This window comes from Haliotis rufescens, unplaced genomic scaffold (genome assembly GCF_023055435.1).
Source record: "Haliotis rufescens isolate VD_foot unplaced genomic scaffold, xgHalRufe1.0.p SCAF_34, whole genome shotgun sequence".
In the NCBI taxonomy this organism is placed as follows: Eukaryota; Metazoa; Mollusca; class Gastropoda; order Lepetellida; family Haliotidae; genus Haliotis; species Haliotis rufescens.
The window spans coordinates 3,396,960-3,424,127 of record NW_025964046.1 but is presented as its reverse complement, the minus strand read 5'-3'; the positions used below and the strand labels follow the sequence as shown (position 1 = coordinate 3,424,127).

General features: G+C 40.9%; 1 protein-coding gene and 1 long non-coding RNA gene across 5 annotated transcripts in view; one reads left to right on the top strand and one right to left on the bottom strand.

The window, feature by feature from the left end:
* Nucleotides 1-299: 299 nt before the first annotated feature.
* Nucleotides 300-2,460, top strand: LOC124148314. The gene is made up of 3 exons (XR_006862952.1): nucleotides 300-369; nucleotides 1,412-1,485; nucleotides 2,238-2,460. It is a non-coding gene; the product is annotated as an uncharacterized LOC124148314 (long non-coding RNA).
* A 6,903-nt stretch (nucleotides 2,461-9,363) lies between these two features.
* Nucleotides 9,364-27,168, bottom strand: part of LOC124148324 (glycogen synthase kinase-3 beta-like) — a 34,899-nt gene continuing 17,094 nt past the window's right edge. For 2 of the 4 annotated variants that reach the window (XM_046519356.2, XM_046519358.2), the window contains exons 4-9: nucleotides 22,956-23,066; nucleotides 22,071-22,201; nucleotides 20,540-20,646; nucleotides 19,581-19,774; nucleotides 17,308-17,497; nucleotides 9,364-15,717 (exon numbers count right to left, since the gene is read on the bottom strand). In XM_046519356.2, the coding sequence (XP_046375312.1) occupies nucleotides 15,548-15,717; nucleotides 17,308-17,497; nucleotides 19,581-19,774; nucleotides 20,540-20,646; nucleotides 22,071-22,201; nucleotides 22,956-23,066 (903 nt within the window). In that variant the 3' untranslated portion in view covers nucleotides 9,364-15,547. The remainder of the gene's footprint in view (nucleotides 15,718-17,307; nucleotides 17,498-19,580; nucleotides 19,775-20,539; nucleotides 20,647-22,070; nucleotides 22,202-22,955; nucleotides 23,067-27,168) is intronic. The other 2 variants (XM_046519357.2, XM_046519359.2) reach the window with 1 other exon arrangement.

Genomic DNA, 27,168 nt, shown 5'->3' with positions numbered 1-27,168 from the left:
AGCTAGTTTGGGATGATAAATATAGAATACTAAACGAGCTCCGTATAATATCAATTTATTGAAACGAGTGAATAGTTCCGGTGTCTGACGAGCGAAAGCGAGTCAGATACCACAAATATTCACGAGTTTCATAAAATTGGTTTTACACGGGAGCGAGTTTAGTACTTTATTTATTACTTACCATTTATAACGTATTTAGAATTATACTGTTGGGTGTTTATTAAACGGGTGATCTCTTCACGGGCAAGTAATAAAGCGATGTCGGTGTATTTATTTGTGTTCTCATGTTTTGTCGTTTCAGAAATGGTCGACAACGTCTGTTATAATGGAGGCTCTGACAGTGACGTCTCCGACACATCTTACTGGGAGGTAGGGGGAACCCTTCTATTGTCTTCCTGTCCGTTATAATTTACCCCGTGCAGAGTTGCGCCCCTTGCGCGTGCCAGAAACCTATCACTTTGGTTCGAATCCGACATTCCCCTTATCATGTAACAAGGTTTGTCTGCACCATACCCCTGCTCGTTTGTGTCACCAAAGTGGTAAACGTCAAAAACCTGCATCACTTCGGGCCTTCCTCCCACATCAACCAGACAAGCCGTGATATGACTGAAACACTGTACATGCAGTGGCACAAAATATGAGCGTACATTGAAGGAAATTAATAGACATAGCTTGTTATATTTGCGATGACCCTATCGTTTGTGACTTATTATAGTTAATATACCATGAAAGTGATGTGTTTGATGTGTTGAAATGAAAATACGGTAAACTACGGTTATAACGAACTCAAATGGACCACTAATTTTAGTTCGTTATAACCGTAGTTCGTTATAAGCATATATACAGCATGTATACATCAAATGGCCGGGACTCAAAAATAAGTTCGTTATATCGGTCAGTTCGTTATAAGCGTGTTCGTTATAACCGTAGTTTACTGTACATCATTGCAGAATCCTAATGAGAAACAGGTACATACGGTAGTTATTCAATCATAATAATAGTAATTGGCTATATATATTGCGCATATTTCCACACCACTCAGAGGGATGCTCAAAGCGATATATTACCCCAGCCACTGGATCAATGAGCACTCAAACATCTTTATTAACTCCCTGGGGAGTATACAACTGCCTGTTAGACGCTAGAAGGTTAACAACAACATCCCACCGGGTACCCATTTACCGCTGGGTGAGCAGAGGCCCACATTCGAACAAAGTCACTTGCCCATGGAGACGCCACATGTGGTACATGTGCTTGTGTGGGGCAGGAACGAAGCCCTAGAAACTCTCAGGAGTCAAGCTGACATTACAGGAATCTCCGCAACCACCGTTGCTTTACCTGATTTGTGACCTGTGACCTGTGCACGGGACCACGTGCCGCCAATTAACGAACTGTTCTCTATATTTCACAGTACAATGGCCCCGTCGCCGACAATGGTGGCACCTAAAGCAACACGTGTACTTTACCAGTGAAGTGGTGTATAACGTAAGTATTTGTCATGAAATGTTTCTATCAAGTCGTTTTCATATTTACTACTACTACTACTACTACAACTACTACTATTATTATTACTACTACTACTACTACTACTACTACTAGCCGTAAGAGGCGACTAACGGGATCGGGTGGTCAGGCTCGCTGACTTGGATGATGCATGTCATCGTATCCAACTTACGTAGAGCGATGCTCATGATGAAAATCACTGGATTGTCTGAGTGTGGCATTAAACAAAAATACAAACCAACAAACACACAAACAAAATCGTTACTACAACAACAACAACTTCTACTACTACTACTACTACTACTACTACTACTACTACTAAGTACTAGCAACCCATGCTTGCCGTAAGTGGCGACTCACTGGATCGGGTGGTCATGCTCGCTGACATAGATGATGCATGTCATCGTATCCCAATTACGATGCTCATGATGTCAACCACTGGATTTCGTAAGTGCGGCGTTAAACAAAAAAAACAAAGCAACACTCAACACCACTACTACTACTACTACTACTACTACTACCAATACCAATACCTCTTCTGCTATTCCGTTTTGACTTATTTCAATTGCCGTTTTAACTATGTTGGCCGTTTGGACTTTGATATCCATTGCCGTTACGTGTTTTGGCCGTTTTGAACTGCCCCCCTTCCGACCAGCGTAGGTCGCATAGGTCCATTTAGGGCCAAATTGGTTACAACTTATCCAAACTTAGCGTTATTGTACTTTTTTTTCCAGCAGGAAGAACTATTTCCAGACTTTTCATCTCAACTGCCGATGTCAAGCGGATTAAACAAGCAGCATTCAAATTCAAATGAAACACGATATTTGGATCCGTGTTTGACACAACTGTGTCTGGAATATTATGATATAATTCTTTCCTATACTCTCATGTACAGTAAACTACGGTTATAACGAACTCAAAGGGACCACTAATTTTAGTTCGTAATAACCGTAGTTCGTTATATGCATATATACAGCATACATGCAACAAATGGCCGGGACTAAAAAATAAGTTCGTTAGATCGGTATGTTCGTTATAAGCGTGTTCGTTATAAACGTAGTTTACCACGCTCGCGCCATTTCATAATGATTTGATACGTTAGGTTATACTCATGTGTGTTTATCAGTACAACATATCGTTAATGTATTTGTATATTTGTTTACAATTAACAAGCCTACCTAATGATAGAATAAAACGATAAAGTTAATAGAAATATTAACTGGAGTGGAACCCCGTTAATCTGGACACCTCCGTTTTGTATACAAACGTCCCAATAACTGAAAATACGGATATCTAAATCAGAACGGAGTTGCCTCCCCTATCGCCTGTCCTCCCGTCAGAATTCTAAGACGTATACAACAATAGGTTATAACAGTGAAAACAGACCGACAGAGCCCACACATCACATACACGGATGCTCCCACCACCTGTCAAACTGATCAGTTTTACGGAAGCAGTTGTTGGCGATCGTGTAAGTTACAGCGTGCGGGGACCGCCTCCGTGGTCTAGTGGTAGAGCGTCCGCCCGGAGTAGTATATAACGGGTCGCCAGAGGGCCATTTCTCCACAGGCGCAACACAGACGTCGCGTGATGACGCACGCCCGTCTTCCTCGACAGGAGTGTCGGTTAGTAGGGGTAAGTTATATGCGAGCCCAGTGCCCGGAGAGCGGAAGGTACGGGGCTCTATCCCCGGCCGCGTCATACCAAAAGACGTTAAAAGATGGTACTTGTTGTTACCCTGTCTGGCGCTCGACATAAAAGGGCTAAAACAAGGACTGGTTGGCTCGGAGTCAGTATACAGTGTCTGAGTGGGGTATTCATGTTAAATTGCAGCATGGTATTTCAGTGTACTAGCACTATAAATCGGCATCAGTCCGGACTAGTACAAGCAGTCACACACACACACGTGCATGCACGTCGCTATATAGGTGCAATAATCTTGGACGCGACGTTAAACCCAATTTCACCTCACCTCACCTAAGCGTGCGGCCTTTACCTGTGAGTAAGTGAGTGAGTTTGGTTTTACGCCGCTTTTAGCAATATTCCAGCAATATCACGACGGGGGACACCAGAAATGGGCTTCACACATTGTATCCATGTCGGGATTCGAACCTGGGTCTTCGGCGTGACGAGCGAACGCTTTAACCACTAGGCTACCCGACCACCCTTTACCTGTGAGGACTTGTCTTAAACTTATCTGCTCAGTGGCCAGATTCATTTAACGCACAGATATAGCCCAAGCATCCATCTGTTGGCCGTGCAATTTCATGAAGCCTCGTTCAACATGACATCAGGCTGTACTTATGTATTGTATTAACTTCTATTGTTTTATCATTTAGTTTAACTACATTCTTGCTTGAATTTCTGTCTGCCCTCAACGATTCGCTCTCAACGCAATCTTCGTCAATAATATGTATAAAGTATATATGTCTTTGAAGCTACTTGTTGAACACATTTGCAGTGAGAGTCTGTGCAGTGAGAGTCTGTGATTGTTATCGCCCTTGCCGGGGGAACGGGTGGCCCAGTCGTCTAAGATGCCGCGATTCGCTGTGCAGAGTTGCGTCCCTTGGGCACGCCAGAAACCTATAATTGGGGTTCGAATCCCGGTTCGCCCCGATTATGTTTCTAGGTTTCTCAACACCATACCCGTGCTCGTGGGTTTCACCGAAGTGGTAAACGTCTGAGACCTGCATCACTTCGGGCTTTCCTCCCAAATTAAGCTGACACGCCGCGATATAACTGGAAGACTGTTAAAAGTCTTAAAACCCAACTCACTCACTCACTATAGCCCTTGCTACCTGAAATAGAATCGTGATTCCAGTCCATGTTTAGATCGGCAGTCATGTGACTGCGAGCGGCTATATTTTGTAGCGCGTGCATCGTGCGTTCATTAATAGCATCTTCCCGGGACAAGGGAGATAACTGACATTTACAGTCAGTTAACTCCCTTGCCTCGGGAAGCTTGTTGACAGCAGGAAGTGAATGAAAACAAATGCAGATGTAGTATTTAAACTGATATTGACACGCCATGATGTTTATCGCTTGCCAAATGGATATTTCTTGAAAAGCGCACTTTGCTATTTTTGTCATTCATTGCTATTTTTGTCATTCATTGCTATTTTTGTCATGTTCCTTATCTCCGGAATGGCCTCTTTCCACTTTATTTATCTTCCCAAGGCAAGGGAGGTAACTGACTAAATAAAGTCCAGTTTCCACCCTTGCCGAACTAGGCTGGTATGATGGAGTAACATTTTGGCTGGACTAACGAGTCTATGCATAGTCCAATCAAAATCGTGCAGATTTTGGTCGATTGCAGTATTTGCAAAGCATGTGCACCGCCAACTCGTTGTCAACAGATATTTTCCAAATCTTTTCATGTTTTTAATCAAGGTGCTAACGTGATTTGATGCATTTCGAGATGTAAGACCAATTTTATCACAATATAGACCTTGATTATCGATTAGATCGTCTTGACTGGGCGCCACTGTTTTGTTGGAAGCAAATGCAAGTGATACGAGAGGTGGAATCTGATTGGTCTAAAGGAGAGGCTTAGAAGGGACATAACTCGTAATAGCAACTGGTGGCGCTCCGACGGAGCCCAGGAATCCCAGCCTAGTTCGGCAAGGGTGGAAACTGGACTTTTAAAGTCTGTTAACTCTCTTGCCTCGGGAAGATGACTTTATAGGTACCGGCACACTTGCAGCTATCTTCCTGCATTTAGCATCGCGATGTTTCGTGATTCTATTTCAACTGGCGAGGGCAATTAGTACAGAACCTTGACACCATTCTGTCCCTCCTTTCACATTATTCCACACCCCACACCCATCTTTAATAAGTTTTACCTTGAATCATATATAGAGAATTTCAACCGAGTGTCTTTTGATATCAGGGGCGGTCGGGTAGCCTAGTGGTTAAAGCGTTCGCTCCTCACGCCGAAGACCCGGGTTCGATTCCCGACATGGGTACAATGTTTGAAGCCTATTTCTGGTGTCCCCCGCCGTGATATTGCTGGAATATTGCTAAAAGCGGCGTAAAACCAAACTCACTCACTCACTCACCCACTCACCTACCAACCCACCCACCCACTCACTCACTCACTCACTTTTGATATCAGGTAAATGAACACGAGTTGGTAAAATTTTAAACCTCCGAGGTTTGCTTTTCAACGATTGTTGATATCTTTGATATCAAAAGACATGAAGGTGAGATTCTGCTTAGCATCCAAAATCATTCCGCCAAATTTTCTTTTCATTTCAGTGGAAGCCAGAAATTAGTGTTCTAGCAACATGTTATTTATTACAAACTTGTAGCTTACAAATTATTATTTTTATATGTATTCACGTAGTATTAGTTTTTGTTTGTTTTTTCAATTTTCAACACGTTCTTTTAAGGCTCAATCAATTTACTTCGCGGAGTAATACGAACTCGTCTATGTGAGTTAGTAAGTGAGAGTGTTTGTTTGTTTGTTTTTTAACGAGACACTCAGCGATATGCCAGCTATATGACGGCGGTCTGTAAATAACCGGACCCGTGAAGATCCAGGGTAGAATACGTCTTCAGCAATCCATGCTTGCCGTAAAAGGCGACTATGCTTGTCGTAAAAGGCGACTAACGGGATCGGGTGGTCAGGCTCGCTGACTTGGTTGATGCATGTCATTGATCCCAATTGCGTGGATCGATGCCCATGATATTAATCACTAGATTGTCTGGTCCAGACTCGATTATTTACAGACGGCCGTCATTTAGCTGGAATATTGCTGAGTGCGGCGTTAAACAACAAACCAAACCAACTGTAAATAACCGAGTCTGGACCAGACAATCCAGTGACTGACTTCAGGAGCAACGATCCCGCTAGTCGTCTCTTTCGAAAAGCATAGTCGCCTTCGCGGGAAGAGAGTGTGACTGTGTGTGTACATATATGTGTGAGTAGGTGTGTGTGCGCTTGTATATCTATCTGTGTGGTATAAAATTTCATGTTTAAGGAACACAAAGGCAGTATACTGCTGACTTCATTAACTACAATGCCATTGAAAGCATGTACAGTTTGTTGTTCGTAATCACTTATTTCCGATTGAGTTTGGGGTTAATTGTAACAGCCGTTACCAGGACATTTCCACAAATGTACCGACATGTTTGAAATAAATATTTTATATGCACAACACAATATCTAGTAACTGAGTTTTCAATGGACCAGGCAGGAACATCCGATATACCGTTACAACGTGCAGATCAACAGAGCCGTACAAGCTGAATGTGCTGGCAAGTGAGTGAGTGAGTTGGGTTTAACGCCGCTTTTAACAGTCTTCCAGTTATATCACGGCGTGTCAGCTTAATGTGGGAGGAAAGCCCGAAGTGATGCAGGTCTCAGACGTTTACCACTTCGGTGAAACCCACGAGCACGGCTATGGTGCTGACAAACCTAGAAATATAATCGGGGCGAACCGGGATTCGAACCCACAATCATAGGTTTCCGGCGTGCCCAAGGGACGCAACTCTGCACAGCGAATCGCGGCGCCTTAGACGACTGGGCCCCCCGTGCCCCCCGTGCCCCCCGTTGTGGGTGGAAGCGGGCTTCCACTGCATACATGATCCTCCTAATGTTCAATTACGTTAAAATCAGACAAAAACCTGCTTTGACAGATTATACAGTTAATGCAATCAAAGGTTGGTCCGACCAATAGAATCAGTCCACGGGGTTGTTTGAATTATCAAGGAATTTCGGCCTTGAACGACAAATAATCTGCCATCACTCTACCTACTTCAACATAGACTTATAACGATTGTCAACAAGAGTCATCAGAAAGATGACATATCCCCCCGGCAGCTGTCTGTAAAGTAACCACAAGTAAATGTGAAATTCTGTATGTAATGAGTCAAGAATATTCTTTAAGAAGCATACATTGTTTACCAACGAAAGATCCACCATGGTCGCATATGAAATGGAAAGTAAAACGTGTGTTTCTGTGGTGTTTTTTTATGCAAACAAATTACAAATTACAAGATACAAGATACAAGCGTATAGTCAACGAAGTCATCTATATCCCCCACCCATTTTAACACGTTATGGTCCCAAACCAGGTAACTGAACCATTTCTCTTAGCCCATGTCAAAATAGCTGCAATGGAAATTCTAAAATAAACATTTCTAAAACTCCCTAATATCAAATGGCACCTGTTCAGTATGTACTTTATATATGGACATGCAATGTTTGGCAAGGAAATATTTAAGAGTTTATTTGTTATACTCCATAAGTGAACCAACCCTATATGAAAACTTAAATCCAACTTGTTGCCATGGAAACGTAAATTTTTTTAAAAAAATTTCCTAAATAGCAAAAGGCACCAGTTCAGTATGTGCCTGGTAGACATGCAAAGTTTTGTAAGAAAGTATTAAACGGTTTTTGAGTTATGCTCCGGAAACGAACACCACCCTTATAGAACCTAAGTCCAACTTGTTGCCATGTAAACGTAGAAAATAAAAATTTCTAAAATTCCTAAATAGCAAAAGGCACCAGTTCAGCATGAGTCTGATAGACATGCAAAGTTTTGTAAGAAAGTTTTGAATGGGTTTTGAGTTATGCTCCAGAAACGAACTCTACCCTGTAGAACCTAAGTCCAACTGGTTGCCATGGAAACGTAAAAAATAAATAATTTTTTCCCCCCTTAATAGCAAAAGGCACCAGTTCAGTATGTGCCTGGTAGACATGCAAAGTTTTGTAAGAAAGTATTTAACGGTTTTTGAGTTACACTCCGGAAACGAACACCACCCTTATAGAACCGAAGTCCAACTTGTTACCATGGAAACGTAAAAAATATAAATTTATAATATTCCTAAATAGCAAAAGGTACAACTTCAGTATGTGACTGATAGATATGCCAAGTTTCGATCAAATACACTGAATTATTTTCGAGTTCTGCCCCAGAAAAGGAAATGATTACGGACGGACAGACAGACTGGCTGATCGCTATATCCCCCCCGCATTATATTCCGGGGGGATAATAATGGATCAAGTGATGTGTGTTTCTGTTAATATTTGGCGTGTAATATAGATCATGTTGGTGATGAGTTTGATGCAAGGTAGTGCAATGCTGTGCTGACCCTCCAGTTCAAAACCTGAATGAACCAGGCTGAGCACCAGGAGAAGAAGAAGGAGAAGAAGGAGTGAGTGAGTGTGTGAGTATGGTTTTATGCCGCTTTTAGCAATATTCCAGCAATATCACGGCAGGGGGCACCAGAAATGGGCTTCACACAATGTACCCATGTCGGGAATCGAACCCGGGTCTTCGGCGTGACGAGCGAACGCTTTAACCACTAGGCTACCCGACCGCCCCCGGAGAAGAAGGAGAACATTTATAATGCACCAGATTCCATTCACCAAGCGGATGCTAGTAGCACTACACTATTATTACCCCGGTCAATGGATCAGTGAACACTCGATTTTCATTCTCAGCTCCCTGGGTAGTATACAACCCAAGCTGCCTGAGGTGCTAGGTTAACAGCCACATTACCATCTCATCCTACCGGTACCCATTACTGCTGGGTGAACAGATCCCAATGTTGTTAATCAAGAATCTGATCAATGCACCATCAATGTTTTTATACTTTTTCGCATGAGGTCAATAAATCTGTGCCTATTGTTCTTGTCGAATTCATTATTTGTGTGATGGTACTCCCAGGCGGTTTGTCAGTTTACTACTCTATTGTCATGTTCCCAACAATGAATTACACCAGCCACCGTTTAATGAATCACATGTCCGAAAAAGTGGGTGGTGCTTTATTAATGCCCATGAGTATGGTCACATAGGCTAAGAGAAGAGTGTCCACCTGGATCTGCCAGAAAAGAAAAACACAACAAATCAATCTCTGAATGAAATTTTATTTACAGCTTACAAGTTTTGACTGCGCTGACAACCAAAGACAAGAGAGACGAACAGTGTACAAATGAACTTTCTTACAAATATCCAATAGGACTGTTGACTAATTCCACTGTTACCTAACTGAAAGGCACCATGCATGAGATAACAGCCAGCCAGGATCCAGAACCAGTTCCTCCGATCTCCTCATGGCCTGGCTCTGTCAGTCGTCCCACACAATTACAGAATAGAGAAGTTGTTGAACAGGAATACCATTTCAAAGATATATAGCAAGTTTGTGATGGAATGAAGAAAAATTAGAACACAGTTTAACCAAAGAGCTGCCAGGACCACGGACGATCACTCTGGTTCATGTCCTGGTATGTACACGACGACTTCGAAACAGACATCACAGAAATAGTGTGTAACTATCAGCGGCAGTCATAAAAAGTGGAGGTCACATGACTCGTGTCACATGACCAGCATGACATCACATACTGTACATACATACATTCCACTTGGTGCCTGACTACCATGGCAGCAAAAGATACATCGTGTTGAAGATATCTGCAGGGTTCGAAGTTAAGTAAATTAATATCATCATCTGGAATTTCCATTGATAAATGTCAAGAAAGTAATTAAGACAAAGTATGCAATACACAGCAACAACTGTGGGATTAGATGATCTGCCTTAATTTCCAACCCTGTAGTCTGTCCTCTTGGGCACCAGGGCCCACTTGCACAAAGCGATCTTAGCGCTAAGACTATTGTAAGCCTATGCTAAAGTATGGGAGTTACGATCATCTTAGCGCTAAGATCGCTTTGTGCAAGTGGGCACCTGGACCAGGAGGGATTTCTGGCTATCACCAACCAGTGTTAGGAAGCAAAGGGGCTCCTTGGGTCTTCATGGTAATATAACTTGCCGTATTCGACGTAATAAGCGCCCAGGGCGCTCTCAAAATTACAAATAGGGGGCTCTTATTAGAATATTATTTTGGTGGAAAAAACAGAGTTGAAAGATAAATTTCGTGGTTTATGCTGACGGGCTGACTGTTATATACGACAGATATATTTTTCCAGAATTTAATTGCCCATAATTAAGAGTGCATATAACACACGAGTGCGTATTATACACGAATAAATAGGTCTTGTGCTTGTGTACATTGATCAATCTGAAGGGGTGCTAACTGGGATTGTTCACTTGCCAATATATTAGCAAATATCGCCGTGGGCGCTTATTACGTCGAATACGGTAATAACTTTTAACATTAGGGTCATGACAAGGGCCACTGGATTTTCATGCTTAGTTTTGGCCACTGGTAACAAACGTAAAAACTTGGCAGGAGCAACAGTGAATCAATGTTATGACAGAGAAGTCATGCTCCTGCATAAGGTTGACTCATCCATGAGTCTTCATAACACATGCATTCTGCAAAGACCTGATACAATGTACACAATACATGTTTATTTCTCGACAGGACCGACTTGAAAAATAGCCATGGAGCAACAAAATAGCATTTCCTTAAGACCAAATGATTATGCAAAGTGCAGTGGTTTTGTCTCCTTCTCTGACATAGCAGCTGAAGTTCCCAAACCGAGATCCGCCAAACTGAGAATGAACATGAAAGAGTAGCATAAAGCAGCATTTCTCTGAAACATATCTATACACAAAACATGGCCAGCTTGTAATACAGTGCAAATGGTCTTCAGGATTGGAAAACAATGACTGTTGGATGCAGTTGATTTCCAGATGGTATCAACCAAATGGAAACTGTCAGAGCCAGAGATCAGCTCCGGCTCCGGATATGTTTCAACTGAAAGAGATGACTAAATCCTGCCCCACCCTACAACGATGACCCCCCCCGACACAAGCAGCTTCATCATGTTCTCACAACAGTCATGCATGCAAGGACACGGTTGACGTAAGTGAACTTTGACCCAGTGGTCATTTACACACAGCAAGCTATTTACAACTATATAATTACAAGTAGGTTTATATATATATATATTCCTATATACATTTAAAACTTCCAAACATACAATGGTTAAAAATGGCAGAGCATTTTCTACCTGACGTTCGGGAATATGTTAAGATGCAGTCTAGGTCAACTTGGGACACCAGGTGTTAAACTGGACAGACATGTGCAGGTAGCCACGGGAGAATGGACACAAACTTTCCTCTTGTTACAGACTAGACGTGATCATGTGGGTTAAACAAGCAGAATGCAATTCAATCTACTCTGAGATCATGTAATTTGGGTGTACCAGGTGGAACTGTTGGGCCCAGATGGTGGATCTTATAAAAGTATTAAGTACAAAAGTGATCTATGCACTGGACTACATAATGGGAATGCAAGACCTTTTCGGCTTTGTACAGTACACAAGCTTACAATGTAATCAGTGCAGCTCATTCTCGACAATGATGAGGATGTACAGATCAGAGTTGGTTGATAATACTACAGACTGCAGAGGAGCATAACAAAACAACAGAGATTTAACAAAGGATAAAACTCGGCTAAAAAGACAAAAGTGTTTCCATTTGTGAATGCAATCAGTAACAAGTGAACCTAAAATCTGGATGCGTACAGTGGAAACCTAAAACTCTCAAATGCCATTTACTATAGGGCAGTGGTAATGATGTCTTCATTGATACTAGTGACAGGAATTATGCTTATGTCATAATCCTCATCAGAACTGATTGCTTGGACCCAGACGACTCACCATCAATCATAGTTGTCCATGCATTCAGCTTTAAATTTGACATTAATCACTTCCCATCATATCATTATATTGCGCTTGAACATCTAACAGTGCTCCAGGAATATGTTTTTGCCATTACAGAATAGAAAGAGACGTTTCATTAACAAAAGTTCACTACTGCTGAAAGTTTCTTGCCACTGACATGAGTATACAATGCTATGCAATTGAAGTTTGATATTATTCTGGCATCAAACGATGAAGTTGGGACAATGGCTGACTGTTTGAATGAAGGAAGTGCTCGTCTACCTCTCGATTCTATACTATGATCGACTACTTGGTTGCAGTGTGAAATAGTCTCCAAATATTGCTGGCCAAGTGGGCTGATTGTCAGTTACTTACTAGCCAGTTTCATATTTCACAAACTCAAAAATGCAAGTTTATTTTTCATCCTCACAATGTGCAACATGGATAGCCACATCAATTAATTATTGATATCAATTTTATCTTATTTTATTTTTGATGGTTGTATTGCTCTACAGAAATGTACGAATTTTTAAATATTTTAATCAACTAAAAGGTGTGCTTAAAAAAAACCTTTTAAACTTTAAGTAGCCGGTCAGACTTGGGACATTTAACAACGCCTAAGCTGACCATAATCTTGCTGGCCATGGGTTGCAGGAAGGCAGATATTTTGTACACTGCTTGGTCAGACGAAGTGCCTGACTTCAATCAAACGGCATACACTGACAGTGATGCATCAACAGGGCTTCTAGAAATTCCAGGTCTTATGGTGTAACTTTACTTAATGAATAGGCAAGTAGCCGTGAATGTTACAAACCATAACAAAAGTATCCATACCAAGTATCATGACTTTATAATTGAGTTCTTAATTAAAAGGCTTTCCAATATGTTGATTATTCTGCATAATCAAACAGTTAGTTCAGGGGTCCATTTAACTACTGGCCCGTTGGGCCATGGCCAGTTAAAACTACAAAGGGCTTGCTGAAAAGTATCATAGATGGCCCGTCTGGCTAGTCAAAATTTCACCCCTTCTCCATGTACTTATAATTTTATTAATTGGACACTGCTTGTGAATCATGTAATTTCGATGAGAAAATACAAAGGGGTGATGTGGTCGTGTGAACAGTCAACTTAAACAAAGATATATGTCGATCATCGCGAATGACAACCGGCCGCCACTTTGTAATGTGTACATCATCTTTATTTGCTCATAAATGGCCATGAATTGAGGCAAATGGAAGGCAAATGGAAGCCAAGATTTATTCTCAGGAAAAAAGGTGTTTCAGGGGTGAGGAGTTCTCAATTTTTCAGAGCCCCGCTAGATGGCTGCGCGTCCTCAGGTTAGGGCACTTCGCGGCCTCCACCATTTAGTTGTAGGCCAGTTAGTTTGGAGAAGGGCCAGTAACATTTTAAGGGAGCATGTATGCTGGCTAGTCATATTTGTTGGTAATCTACCCCTGTAATTGTATGAACAAATCCAGGAACAACACAGCTTTAGACACTTGATCACATTGTTGTGAAATTTGGAACATATTTCATCATGACAGGATATCATTTCTGACATGTCTCGTCAAGAAAAAGTGCAGTTCATTTCAAAAGGCAAGCAATCTCTTAATATACCTTTTGATTCATGTATCAATTTGGTTGGTGCTCCCTCCCTATCTGAATAACCACTGTCAGCAGATAGGATGATTAGTGCATCCGATGTGGAGTAAGTATCTAGTCCAAATCAGGTCAATTTACAGACAATGTGTAGCTGTCAAAAGTTGATGTGTAAAATACAAGCTAAAACTAAATCACACTTCAATCACATAAGCTGAATGTAGATTTACCCAACCTGTAAGTCTGTTATTTCATAGCATGTGTTCTTACTCAATACCAACAGATATTTGAACACAAGTTCTACCCTGATCATTAACATGTCGTTTTGGTATCCGCCTACTTCTCACTCAGTATTGAGGGGATCTACATGAGAAACAGATGGGCCACAAGCACAGGGGCCATATCCTACAACAGATGGCAATATACTCACAGCATCTGATTGGCTGATTATAGACCCACTAGTCTTAACCACAAAGAATATTTCTGGTTACAATACATAAATACTTGATTAACCTTGTACGTTTTTGCTACTTTTACACTAGAAAAAAAAAAGTGTCTTGCATATGTAATGTGGAAGTTGATTAAATATAACTCCTTCATCGACTGAAACAATTTCATAACCATGACAACAGCAGAAAGAATTTGACAGGTGTATAAAGTGCATGGTAGGACACCAAATACCCTGAAATTACCCCCAAACAATCAAGAAATACCCCTCAACACATGTCAGTAAGGTTCATAGAGTCGTGACTGTGGTGTCAAAATGACCCGTGTGTATTTTCACTGACAATAACTAATGTCTTATCCAGCATTTGTATAGTGACTATGGCCACTGTGAAGGATCCCAGGGGCTTCGTTATCCTAAGTAATAGAAAGCTGGCACTGTACATGTCAGTACCTGGTGAAATGGTGAAATGCAGTACCATACTCAATCCACACACCCCGATACACACCCACACGCACACACACACCCTGTCACACTACATGGAAACACTCTCTCCGGATTCACAAGTACAGACTTAAAAACAGTCAACATAATCAACAAGTTTAATATACTGGTAAAAATATGGCTTGATTGGATCTCATTGAATTCCAAGCAACCTACAATTCCAGCCTCCTCGATCGGTTGATGAAGTTGGCTGGCCCAAAGAGATGGGCAGGCTACACAAGAGTTGCAGTAGACGTTGGTGTGTGTCCGTGCCGGGATGAAGATGATGGTTCACAGTGTTGACCAGTGACTCACCACATTGACCACAGTTTCTGACAACACAAGGTGGAGAAGCTGGACTGGACACGAGTACAGCTGTCCCAATGCCCAATACTGCACAGACAGAGATGAATAAGTCAGTCCAACATTTCTTCACAACTACACATAACAACCCTAATTCCCTTCAGCAACAATGGCTAGCAATTAACCATACAGATGCATGTCACAGCCTCCATTCAAAATCTGTTTCTACGAGGAACAACTCTGACAGTCACTGCAAAATATTCAGAGTTCTGTCCCCTTTCACTGCAACAAGTATCCATGAGCCTAAAATCATTGTACGTGTATGGCATCAGCACATGAACTCTGCTCCAACTCAACACTACCGAGCATGATCTAGTCGAGTCAGAAAGGGTGTCTCCCGTCCTCGTCCTCTTCGTATCATACACTCTCTTGTCCTCTGTCCCATCACATCCCACCAGGAGCTCACCGTCCTCCTGCTGCAGTAGCTATCTCAACAACAGTGCACAGCAAGCGACCGGACATTCAACATCCAGCCCTTAATTCATGGTGGGTGTATTGCAACAAGTCAACAAGTCATGATTGTAACATGTGATTCATATAAATAATAGTTTGGGTGGTAACCTAGTTGGAGCCTGCCTCATGCAGAGGTTCCAGCGGCCGCTGCAGCCCCTTGTGACGATGTGGCATCTCCGCCTGGGTTTTGTGATTTGCTGTCGTCTCCGACTTGGTCTGTTGACGAGTTGCTTTCACCATTTCTCACGTGGGGAGGTATTAAGGTTGCGTTAAGAGTTGGGGCAATACTCAGTTCTGAAAGAGAATCACGATTACATGAGTGAGTGAATGAGTGATTACAACAGAATGCTGTATCAGCAATCTTGCACCTGTGCGGAGTGATTTCAGCGGAAGAAACTAACAGTTTCAGTCCACTAGTCCTTATAATGATAGCATATAGCAAAACCTTTAAAAATGTCAAAATTCTACTAGTCCTTAGGATACCTTTACTATTGGGCAGATTGGCAAGGACTATAGGACTAGTGCCAATTTCTAACCCTGGATTTTATCACAGAAAATATCATCAAAGAGGTACAGAATGTCTACATTCCCAAGCCAGTCTGCCTCAGGGTAGCTAACATCATAGGTGACATGATGTGTATGATCACAAATTCTAACAGTTTGAGCCAGATGACTCTTACACCCCTGATGGAATCTCACAGGCTTAGAGCTTAACATCAGCACTCATTTTTTGAGTCTACTACCCGAACCTCTCATTTAATATCACTTTACAAAAGATCTTAGTGTTAATGCATGGATGGATTCTTATTAGTAAAGGAGTGAGTGAGTGAGTACGGTTTTACGCCGCTTTTAGCAATATTCCAGCAATATCACGGCAGGGGACACCAGAAATGGGCTTCACACATTGTACCAATGTCGGGAATCGAACCCGGGTCTTCGGCGTGACGAGCTAACGCTTTAACCACTAGGCTACCCGAAGGCCCTATTAGTAAAGGAAACAAGACTGAAAGAAATATTACAAGACAAGGACTTCAGACCCAGGGATAATTGATAATTATTCTAGGGTGGGGCCTTGTGCTGTTAGACACTAAATTTGAAAAAAGGCCCACATTTTCAAATACAATGGGGCATTTTAACACTGTGCTGTATGGGCGTACCACTTGATTATTTGTAATTTTCACATAAAGAGCCCATGGCAGAAAATTACTAGTGAACCCTGCGGACTCATGGCAAGTCAGAGACTTCAAAAATCCAGTGACTGATATTGTGAGCAACGATTCAAAGTGTCAGGGTACAATGACACGCAATCAACCAAGTCACATAGCCTTACTCACAACCTCTTATCACAGCTTGAGGGGGACCAATTCCAACCCAAACTCCCCTGTATGCCTACAGTTTAACATCACTATGTGTCTAGTAGGGCTGGGACGAGTCCAAATTTACTACCCGTGTACCCGACCCCCTATTACCCGACCCTACCCGGGTACCCACTGTAGGTCTCAAGAGTTGAGAACACAATGTCTAATTGGGAATAGTTTAACTGTAGCCTTGGCAAAAACTATTTAGATACATGTATGAAACAAGAGAGTATATAATAGATATAGGGTCTCTTATGAAACAATCAAATCATGCGTACAAATCAGCTTTATCTTTACTCAAACATATACAAGTCAAAAGGAATGTGTGCATCATCATAAAAAAATGAGAACATTAGTGACTTGGAGTGTAACCACTGAGCTCTAGCGAGTTTTTGTTATTAAACAATATGTCACGTGACCAACCACGGGTCCGGGTAGTACTGTGGGCACCTACTCAGGACCCACCTGACCCGAGTACCCGAGTTACCCGTCCCAGCCCTAGCGTCTGGTACAAGCTCCTCCTCACCTTCTTGTGTGAAGTTGAAAAGTGGGGGTAAGGGTTTTTGGTTAGGCAGTCTTGTTGCTGGGTCCCTCAGTTCGTGGAAGAAGGCGTGTGCGCAGGCTTCCAGGGGGGAGATACGACTTGACGGGGTGTACTCCAGTAGCCTGCTCACCAGGTTAATAGCCTCGGCTGGAGTTCGCTGTCTAAAAACCTTCAAGAAAATTGAAAAGGAAAACTCCCGAATTATCACAGAACAGCCAGACCATGCTCGAACACCCACCACCAAAACACCTGACTTACATCTGGTTGTCATGTTACCCTGACATGGATACCCTACAGCAGTGCGTGGCATTCTACATTAACAAGTAAGTCTTATCTTATGCCAGCGATAGAAACTAAGTTTTAGTCCACTAATCCTTATAACAAAGCAGAACCTTTAAATGGGCAAATTTCTAGTAGTCCTTTCGATACCTTAACTATCCGGCAGTTTGGCAAGAACTATAGGACAGGGATCCCGAAACTTGTCTGTATGCCGGACTTGACCGACTGTGACTGTTTTTAGCAACATTCCAGCAATATTACGGCGAGGGACACCAGAAATGGGCTTCACACATGGTACCCGTGTGGGGAATTGAAGTGTGACAAGCGAACGCCTTAACCAACCAGGCTACCCCGCCGCCGCTGGGTTTAACGACCCAAGTCATATATTCAATCATACTGTGAGGAAAATTCAACAAAATCTTCAGTCATCACATCAAAGAACATTCAACATGTTCAATGTAATCAGCAAAATATTTTCTTTTTAACAGATCTTCACAAGAAGTTTGGTGTTCTCTGTGTCTCTCAAATGACAAAATACAACAACTTTGCTATATATTATTGGAAATTAGCGATTTTGCAGAGACGAATGGCAACATTTATCAGTGTTTGAGGACATTCTTCAGTAGTATTACCAAATTTGAAAGAGCTTATCAAGACATCTTAGAATACAATCAGTTAATGTCCTAGATTATTTTAATCCTGAATTAGTGTGTTATGAATGATATGCCAAACAATGTGTGTTTATTAGATTGTTACAAAATAAAGCTGCAAACATATTTGACTAATCTGTGAATAACAACAGCTACAACAACATGCTTAAGGAGCATTCAAGTTTGAAAAAATACACATGCTTCAGATAGCAAACAAACTGACAGCCAAGCAAAGTGTGTATTAACATGCAACTTCACAGAAAGATCACTCTGGAAAAAATTAGTAGCTTGGCATAATGAACAATTTTGATCAAAACATTTCAGAACTTATATTTTGGGGTTGGGGCTTATTATATTTTTAAAAAAAAAAAAAAGTGTGGTGTGAATAGATTGGCAGTTCAGCAGCATGGGACATAATCAAACATACATATACCAATTTTGGTTCTTGTAATAGTGATACGACAGCTGGTCTGTGCAATTCTTTCCTTCCAGCAGTAAATTTCTTTTTAAGCTTTAACCCTGCCTGTACCCACTGTGTTTAAAATGAACTGAACTAAGTAACTTCAGTCATGCTTGTCAAGTATTTAGATTAATGAGATCAATGTATCTACAAATCTCAGTGTTGGAAATTAAGAATGAAAGTCAAGGGGCCAGACAACTGAGAGACATATTGTGAACATCTATACACGCCATTGGGGTACAATGACACGTCAGCAACCGGGTCACTGAACCTGACCACATGATCCATCTTGTTGGCTCTTATGTGAGGTGAAATGGGGTTTAACGTCGCGTCCAAGATTATTGCACTTATATAGCGACGTGCATGTACGTGTGTGTGTTTGTGTGGCTGCTTGTACTAGTCTGGACTGATGCCGATTTATAGTGCTAGCTCACTGAGATACCATGCTGCAGTTTAACATGAATACCCCACTCAGACACAGTATACTGACTCCGAGCCGACCAGTCCTTGTTTTAGCCCTTTAATGCCGAGCGCCAGACAGGGTAACAACAAATACCATCTTTTAACGTCTTTTGGTATGGCGCGGTCGGGGATCGAACCCCGGACCTTCCGCTCTCCGGGCGGACGCTCTACCACTAGACCACGGAGGCGGTCATTGGCTCCAAGACCACGTAGGCTGCTGGGGACCTATTCTAACCCTGAGTCCCCATGAGATTCAACGACCAAAGAATGCCACATAGTTTCTAACACTGCCAGTTCCTACAGGACATCCATTAGTTGCTAGGCTAACTCAGAGGGTATCAACACAACAAACCAGAAGCAAGCAGAACCAAAATTCACACTGCACATCGGGGGTTGATGCTTACTTTTGTCCAGGGATGAGCTTTAATCTGTGGGAACTTGAACTCGGAATAGTTGGGATTCATCTCTCGAATCTGCTCCCGCGTTGGTGTACCAAGGACCTTGATGATTTCTACCAGCTGGTCAACGCCGCTGTCCCCTGGAAAGATGGGCTGACCCAGAAGTAGCTCTGCCAACACACATCCTGCTGACCAGACATCTGTAACACAACAAATTAAAACAGTTTGATTTGGCCGAAATATGTCCGAATTGTTACCTTGTTTCGTTTTGTCACTGTGTGTACATCTGACTGAACTCCGTAACGTTATGACAGGACAGGCCGACTGTCAACAACATCTGACTGTGGCCGTGACGTTTCACAGACTAGGTTAAGAGTAGCTTCCCTTTGATAAAGAGGGACAGACAGATGGATTGCTGCGAAAGGCAAGTAAAACAATTTGTGTAGGCAATTGTTGTTTTGCATATAATACGTTGTTACGCTACTGTATAAGAATCATATTTCAGTTGGAACTATATTGGCTACTGTCACTGTCTGATTGACACATCACTTATCCTCTAACGTATTATATATTAATGCACACATTCCAGGAAAAATTGCAATGTTTAGGTAATGTTTGTGAGAGATGAAAAGCTATTTTCGTGCACAGAACTGAAGAAGGACATTATATGATAAAGAGTTTATCACGCTCCCTTTGAAATTGATTCACAAAATGGTGGCAACATGAAAGTGATTTTTCTCACACATTGTTATCTCCCCTGTATCCATGACTACAAAATGGCGGTGCCTGACCATGCTGTGTTACATTTACTTTAGCCTGGAGAAAATAGGATCTGCATGTACAATCACTGTTAAACACAATAGCTCCCAATATACTGCAATACCATTTTGTTACCAATACACAGCCCTAGAGGTCAGCCCGTCATCTGGTTGTGACCTGACCCACACACAACACTTACTACCCACCTATTTGTGCTGTGTAGTCTGTGGCCCCAAATATCAGCTCTGGGGCTCTGTAGTAACGTGAGCAGATGTACGACACATTTGGTTCTCCCTTAACCAGCACTTTAGCACTGAAACAAATTGAAACATAGGATTATTGAGAAATACAAACACAGGGTTTCAGATTTTCTAGGACAGATTATAATCCAAAATGTCCTATGACTACTTCCTCTTCCAAATTAGGTAATAATACAGAAGAAAATCCTATCAAATGCTGATGATATCATGAAAACGTCCTACTGCCATATATATGAAAGTGAGTGATTGAGTGAGTATGGTTTAATGCCACTTTTAGCAATATTTTAGCAATATTCCAGCAATATCACAGCAGGGGACACCAGAAATGGGCTTCACACACTGTACCCATGTCGGGAATCAAACCCGGGTCTTCGGCGTGACAAGCGAACGCTTTAACCACTAGGCTACCCGACCACCCCCATATATATATGAAACAAATACATAATCAATGAAACATGTCAAACATGACACTGAAGATAACATTGAAGATGATGACCGCAATAATCTGTTAATTTCTTTACCTGTTAAGATGGATCTCAACAGTAATGATAGATCTAAGTGGGGACAACAACCAGCGTTAGAAACTAACAGTTTTCGTCCACTAGTTCTTATAATGATAACATATAGCAAAACCCTTAAAAATGGCAAATTTCTACTTGTCCTTATGATTCCTTTACCATTGGGCAGTTTGGCAAGGACTATAGGACTAGTGCCAATTTCTAATGCTGATAACTTATCTCCCCTACTACAGCAATACATGTATCATTTAGGTTCTACTACACTAAATGAGAACCAGTTTGTGACTGCCTTCAATGCAGATCAAGAGATATCTGCAAGCTGTGATTGGATGATATTGTGTAAGATTGTGTCTCTTAAATATACATCCATCCAGTAATTAAAACTGACCATGTTTTTCTATATTTAGTACTGTCTTTTTCAACATGATGACTAATGCTGAATGTGACCACGGATATTTTCAAGTAGGTGACATTTGGTGCGGAACTAGGGGTGGTGTGTTTAGCTTCCTGTACTCGGAAAAGGAGCTGGCTAAGCTAGTCTTTGTTTTTGTTTTATTGCTACTCTAAGGCCAAACTGCGCACACACGTACAGGTAATAGCTGTTGAATGCTTAATCTGGGTTAATTCTAGGGTGAGGCCTTGTGCTTTTAGCCCCTGAATTTGAAATAAAGGCCCACATGTTTAAATACAATGGGGCACCTTAACATTGTGCTGTATGGACATACCTCTAGAATATTTGAAATTTTCACACAAAGAGTGAACCCTACTTAATTATCTAAAAATAATATTATAACGTTACTATAAAAGTCTATGGGAAAACAGATGGTTGTGTGTAACCTGTAGGCTTTTAGCTTTAACAAAGCTGACTTGTTCAACGACTGTCAACACTTATTCAATACAACCATCACATCACAGATGAAATAAATCTGAGGAAAACTTCAAACAGCCTAGAAACTCACCTTCCAAAATCACACAGTTTCAGTATCCCAGTTTCTGGGTCTAACAAGAGGTTTTGAGGTTTGATATCCCGATGACAAACTCCTTGTGAATGGATGTATGCAAGACTTCGGAACAGCTGATACATATACAACTGGAATAAAATGCATCATAATTAATTGAACATGCGCATCAATACTTGTCGCAGACAATAACTGTTATCACGTCCTCTCATTCATTGTTAAATAGCAGTATTTCAAATGTCACAACTGGAGGCTATGGTTCGTCCCATTGTGACATATTACTTGTATACAGTAACTGTGTAATATTCTCTCATTCTCATTCCTTGTTAAAAATCAGTTTTTCTATGTGTCCCTACTGGAGGCTATGGATCGTCCCATTGTGACATAAACACCTGTTGTATATAATAGCAGTAACAAATCAGTCATGCGTTCATTGTTTAACATTAGTTCTTCAGCTGAGAATGGGTTGAACACAGGCTACGTGAGTTGTGAATGGGTTGAACACAGGCTACTTGAGCTGATAATGGGTTGAACACAGGCTACTTGAGCTGAGAATGGGTTGAACATAGGCTACTCGAGCTGATAATGGGTTGAGCACAGGCTACTTGAGTTGAGAATGGGTTGAGCACAGGCTACTTGAGCTGAGAATGGGTTGAACACAGGCTACTTGAGCTGATAATGGGTTGAACACAGGCTACTTGAGCTGATAATGGGTTGAACACAGGCTACTTGAGCTGATAATGGGTTGAGCACAGGCTACTAGAGCTGAGAATGGGTTGAACACAGGCTACTTGAGCTGAGAATGCAATGAGGATGGAATGGGGGTGATTGTGTTTTCAAAAATATGCTCTGGGGTGTGCAAGAGAGACAAGGAACGTTGTGTACCTTGATGAAGAGCAGTGGGACCGAGTTCTTGCTCTTGCTGTAGTGTCTTGCTACCCTGTAGACAGTCTCCGGGACATATTCCAATACCAGGTTGAGGTACACCTCATCTTTCTGCAACACATAAACATCACAATTCATGCACGTGACAACATGACAGTCTGCAGTTGCATTCTTGTCCACTTGTAATGGTCTCTGATTTGAAACATAAGACTGTAAATAACAAGATCTAAACATCCATGAACTTGAGATTTTAATACTGCATCGTTGCCTGGAGGTGATTTATAACACATCTTACACAGGGATTGACTTAGGCTGCGATATTATTGCTAATTGTCGTAGATATCGCATCAACATTCAATCAGGGCGATTGAAAATCGTGTAGTTCTTTCAATAGTGTTATATGCATTAAAACTCATTTTCACCTACAAAAATCGGAAATGTCGTAAAGCTTGAATAAATTCATCTGCAGGACCTAAAAAAGTAAAAAAAACTTACATGCTAGTTTATTCAATCGTCAAAAGTTGTCAATCAAAACAGCGATTTGCATACTCACAACACTGCATGCTATCTCTTACTGTGCATAACCAATTCCTATATCACTGCATGGAGCTTTGCATCAGCTGACAATGGAGGAGTGCGCAACATTTTTTTTTATCCCCAATTGTTTGTTTTAACAAACTAAACACTTTGGTAGTGCACGAAAATCTTATTCCATGATCCACAACTCCCAAGTCATTAAACATATTTTTTATTTTTTTTAAATCCTAGCAGAAATCAAAGACGTTGATCTCAATGTATGTGCGTCCGTGCAGAAATCAAGAGTGAAAAAGACAATCATGGGTAAACTTCCAAAACACGAGCAAATTTCGATTGTGGAATGACAGCAAAACAAAAACTAAATGAATATATATACAACCCTTTCTCCATAATAATCTACAAATTTCAGATCAGAAACGATTGTATTTTAGATGAGATTTGCCTAGCCAGTGACGGCACCGGTGGAAGTGTTTTCATGAACGTAGCCTCATGCAAGAATGGCCACCGTGCATGAATTACAAATTTTGAACAATTTCTAGTGGCCAAAAAGTAAGTTGGATTTAGATTTTTTAGAATATGCTATGATACGTTTGCTTCCAAATTTGTCCATAAACATTGAAAACTGTGACTTAATCATTCAAACGTAACTCTCGTGAAATAACATCATGAATGTCAACTTTCAACTTCCAGTTCCTCGCAAACATTTTCTGGCTGCTGCACATGGCAAACACACCTCCTTCTGTGTGAAATAAATGACTTAATTGTTGCTAATTAAACAAGAGCGTGAACCTGGAGAAATGAAATGAAGAGCTGATGGTGGTAAACATGCCTCCTAAACGACCATAATTGTCCTTGCGAATATTCCACATCAAGTCAACAATGAACAGAAATACACAAATATTTGTGTAATTTCTTCTGAAGTAGGCAATGAATAGAAATACATGTCGCATGTAATTTTTTGTTAATGCTAATGCTAATTTTTTTAAATACATGTATTCGCAGTAGAATAATTAATGTTCGAAAAAAGAATATCCAAGGATGTATCTATATAATCTTGTAATATTACTTGCAATATTATTTGAGTCACAAGTACCAAAAATCAAATAGTTTCCCCCGTGTGAAGATGAAATATCTCTGAAAATTAGCACAATCTCATCACAATAAAAGTATCTGACCTTTCCGCTTTTGACTCCATCCTAATCATCAATAACATAAGCTATTGTAATAGCACTGTTGATATTAATCCATCATTCATATTTATGAAACATCAATGCATTTGTGCAGAAATCTACAGATCTGAATTCTGTAAGAATGCTGTGATGTTTCCGGAATATGAATGATGGATTTTTTTACAAAAAAAAGCAATACAGGTCCCCAGCAACCTAGGCTTGTCATAAGAGTGGAATAAATGGATTGACTGGTCAGGCTTGGGGAGTTGGTTGATCACATTTCATCGCTGGACTGTCTGCTCCAAACTCAATTGTTTACAGGCCACAATCATAGAAATGGAACATTAGTACTATGGTAGTGAGGCATTATAAAAAAAAAAATACGTAACAAAAAGCCCTTAAAGACGTGAGGATGATAGTATCTTAAACTGTAAAACTACCATTTCTATTGAAAATGAAAATACTTTTACTAATCTACAGACCCGTGAAGATCCGGGGTAGAATAGGTCTTCAGCAACCCATGCTTGTCGTAAAAGGCGACTATGCTTGTCGTAAAAGGCGACTAACGGGATCGGGTGGTAAGGCTCGCTGACTTGGTTGATGCATGTCATCGATCCCAAGTGCATGGATTGATGCTCATGATATTAATCGCTAGATTGTCTGGTCCAGACTCGATTATTTACAGACCGCCGTCAAATAGCTGGAATATTGCTGAGTGCGGCGTTAAACAACAAACAAACAAACAAACCAATCTACATGGAGAGATGAATCTACTGAGCTCTAACCATGCTAACTGTAACATGTCCAAGAAAGAATTAAAATGCCCATAGATTTTTAGGCATGTTTATTTTCAGGTATGCTTGTGATGGAAACTAAAACTCACTACAGCCATAAATTTGCTACGCAGAATCTGTTGCTTGTGATATGATTGATAGCACTGAGCAACAGGGTTCTATATTAACACAAGTATACTAGTCTGAGGACTAATGACATTTTTTTTGTAGACTACCTGTTTTACCAATAAGAAGATAACATCTCGGTTGCAAGTAATGTTTACAGACTTGTGAAAAAAAAAGTTAATTTCTAACCCTGAGCAATGAATTCCAAACTTTTGAAACAGTTAATTATTACCGTTAGTACCTTTTAAAAAATGGCTGCCACTGGCGATATCGCTCAGGTGAGATCAAGCAATATCTATATTATTATTATTATCCCAAAAAGTAAAGGGCAATCACAAAGCATGTGAAGTATGTGTGTTGAATTACAGTTCAAAGTTCTACCACTCGTACAAGATAATATTGGAGGTAACATTGGAAATTTTCTTTTAAAACCATTTAAAACAACCAATTATAATATGTGCAAATCACAACATCAGTCTTGGAATCATATACCAGCCACACATACTTTGTCAGACATTACTTTTTCAATTTTCTCTTCACAGGAATGGATTTAGAAATGTTGCAGACATGGACAGTTTCTCTGTCTTGACTTGCTTCTGTTGGCGATGAACCGCGTCCCCATCAACATGATCAATACTATTAGTTCCAACTAAGGGTGTGAGGTAAAACCAGTATATATCAGTAAACTGAGGTTCATTCTTTCCATAATATGTATTAGGGCTGGGACGAGTCCAAATTTACTACCCAGGCACCGACCAACCTATTACCCGACCCTACCTGGGTACCCACTGTAGGTCTCAGGAGATATCTCAAAATGTCCAATTGGGAACATATTTAGCATAGCCCTGGCAAAATGTATTTAGATACATGTATTAAACAATCTGGTCATTGAATTAAGTTATATCTTTATTCCACCATATAAAAAATCAGAAGGAATTGGTGCAGGGTCAGAAGGAAATGCGAACAATAGTGACTTTAGTGTAAGCATAGAGTTCTAGATAATTTTTGTCATTAAACAATATATCACGTGACTGACCTCAGGTAGTCCTGTGGGTACCCAGATCCTACCTGACACGGGTACCCGCGTACCCGAGTTACCCGACCCAGCCCTAATAAAGTAATATGTATCACAAAATATTTATTGATGCTCGGTATATCATGGGATTTCAAATAGCTATTTTTATGTGTTTAAAAAGTAATGTTACACATTTGCCAAATCCCTTCAAAATGTTTCTGTAATTCCAAAATGCAATTTCAAGAAAATCGAGATTATTGCTCAGTAACCTCCCTTTTGCTTATGCACATTGGTACAAGTCCGTCAACAACATACGGGGCCCCAAGATGGACATGTGGTCAGTTGTTTGAAATGTGAAAGGCAAAGCCAAAGTTTGGAAGCACTTCAATCTAAATCAAATGGATGGTAAGATTGATTAAATAAGTATTGCAGGCTGTCGCGAGTGCGCTTCTCAATTCAAAATTTAGAGTTATACAATATATCAGGATGCGCATCAGAATACGGCCTTGTGCATTATAAAATATTGTGATACACATCCAATACCCATCCAAGCGTTAGAAATTGACACTAGTCCTATAGTCCTTACCAAACTG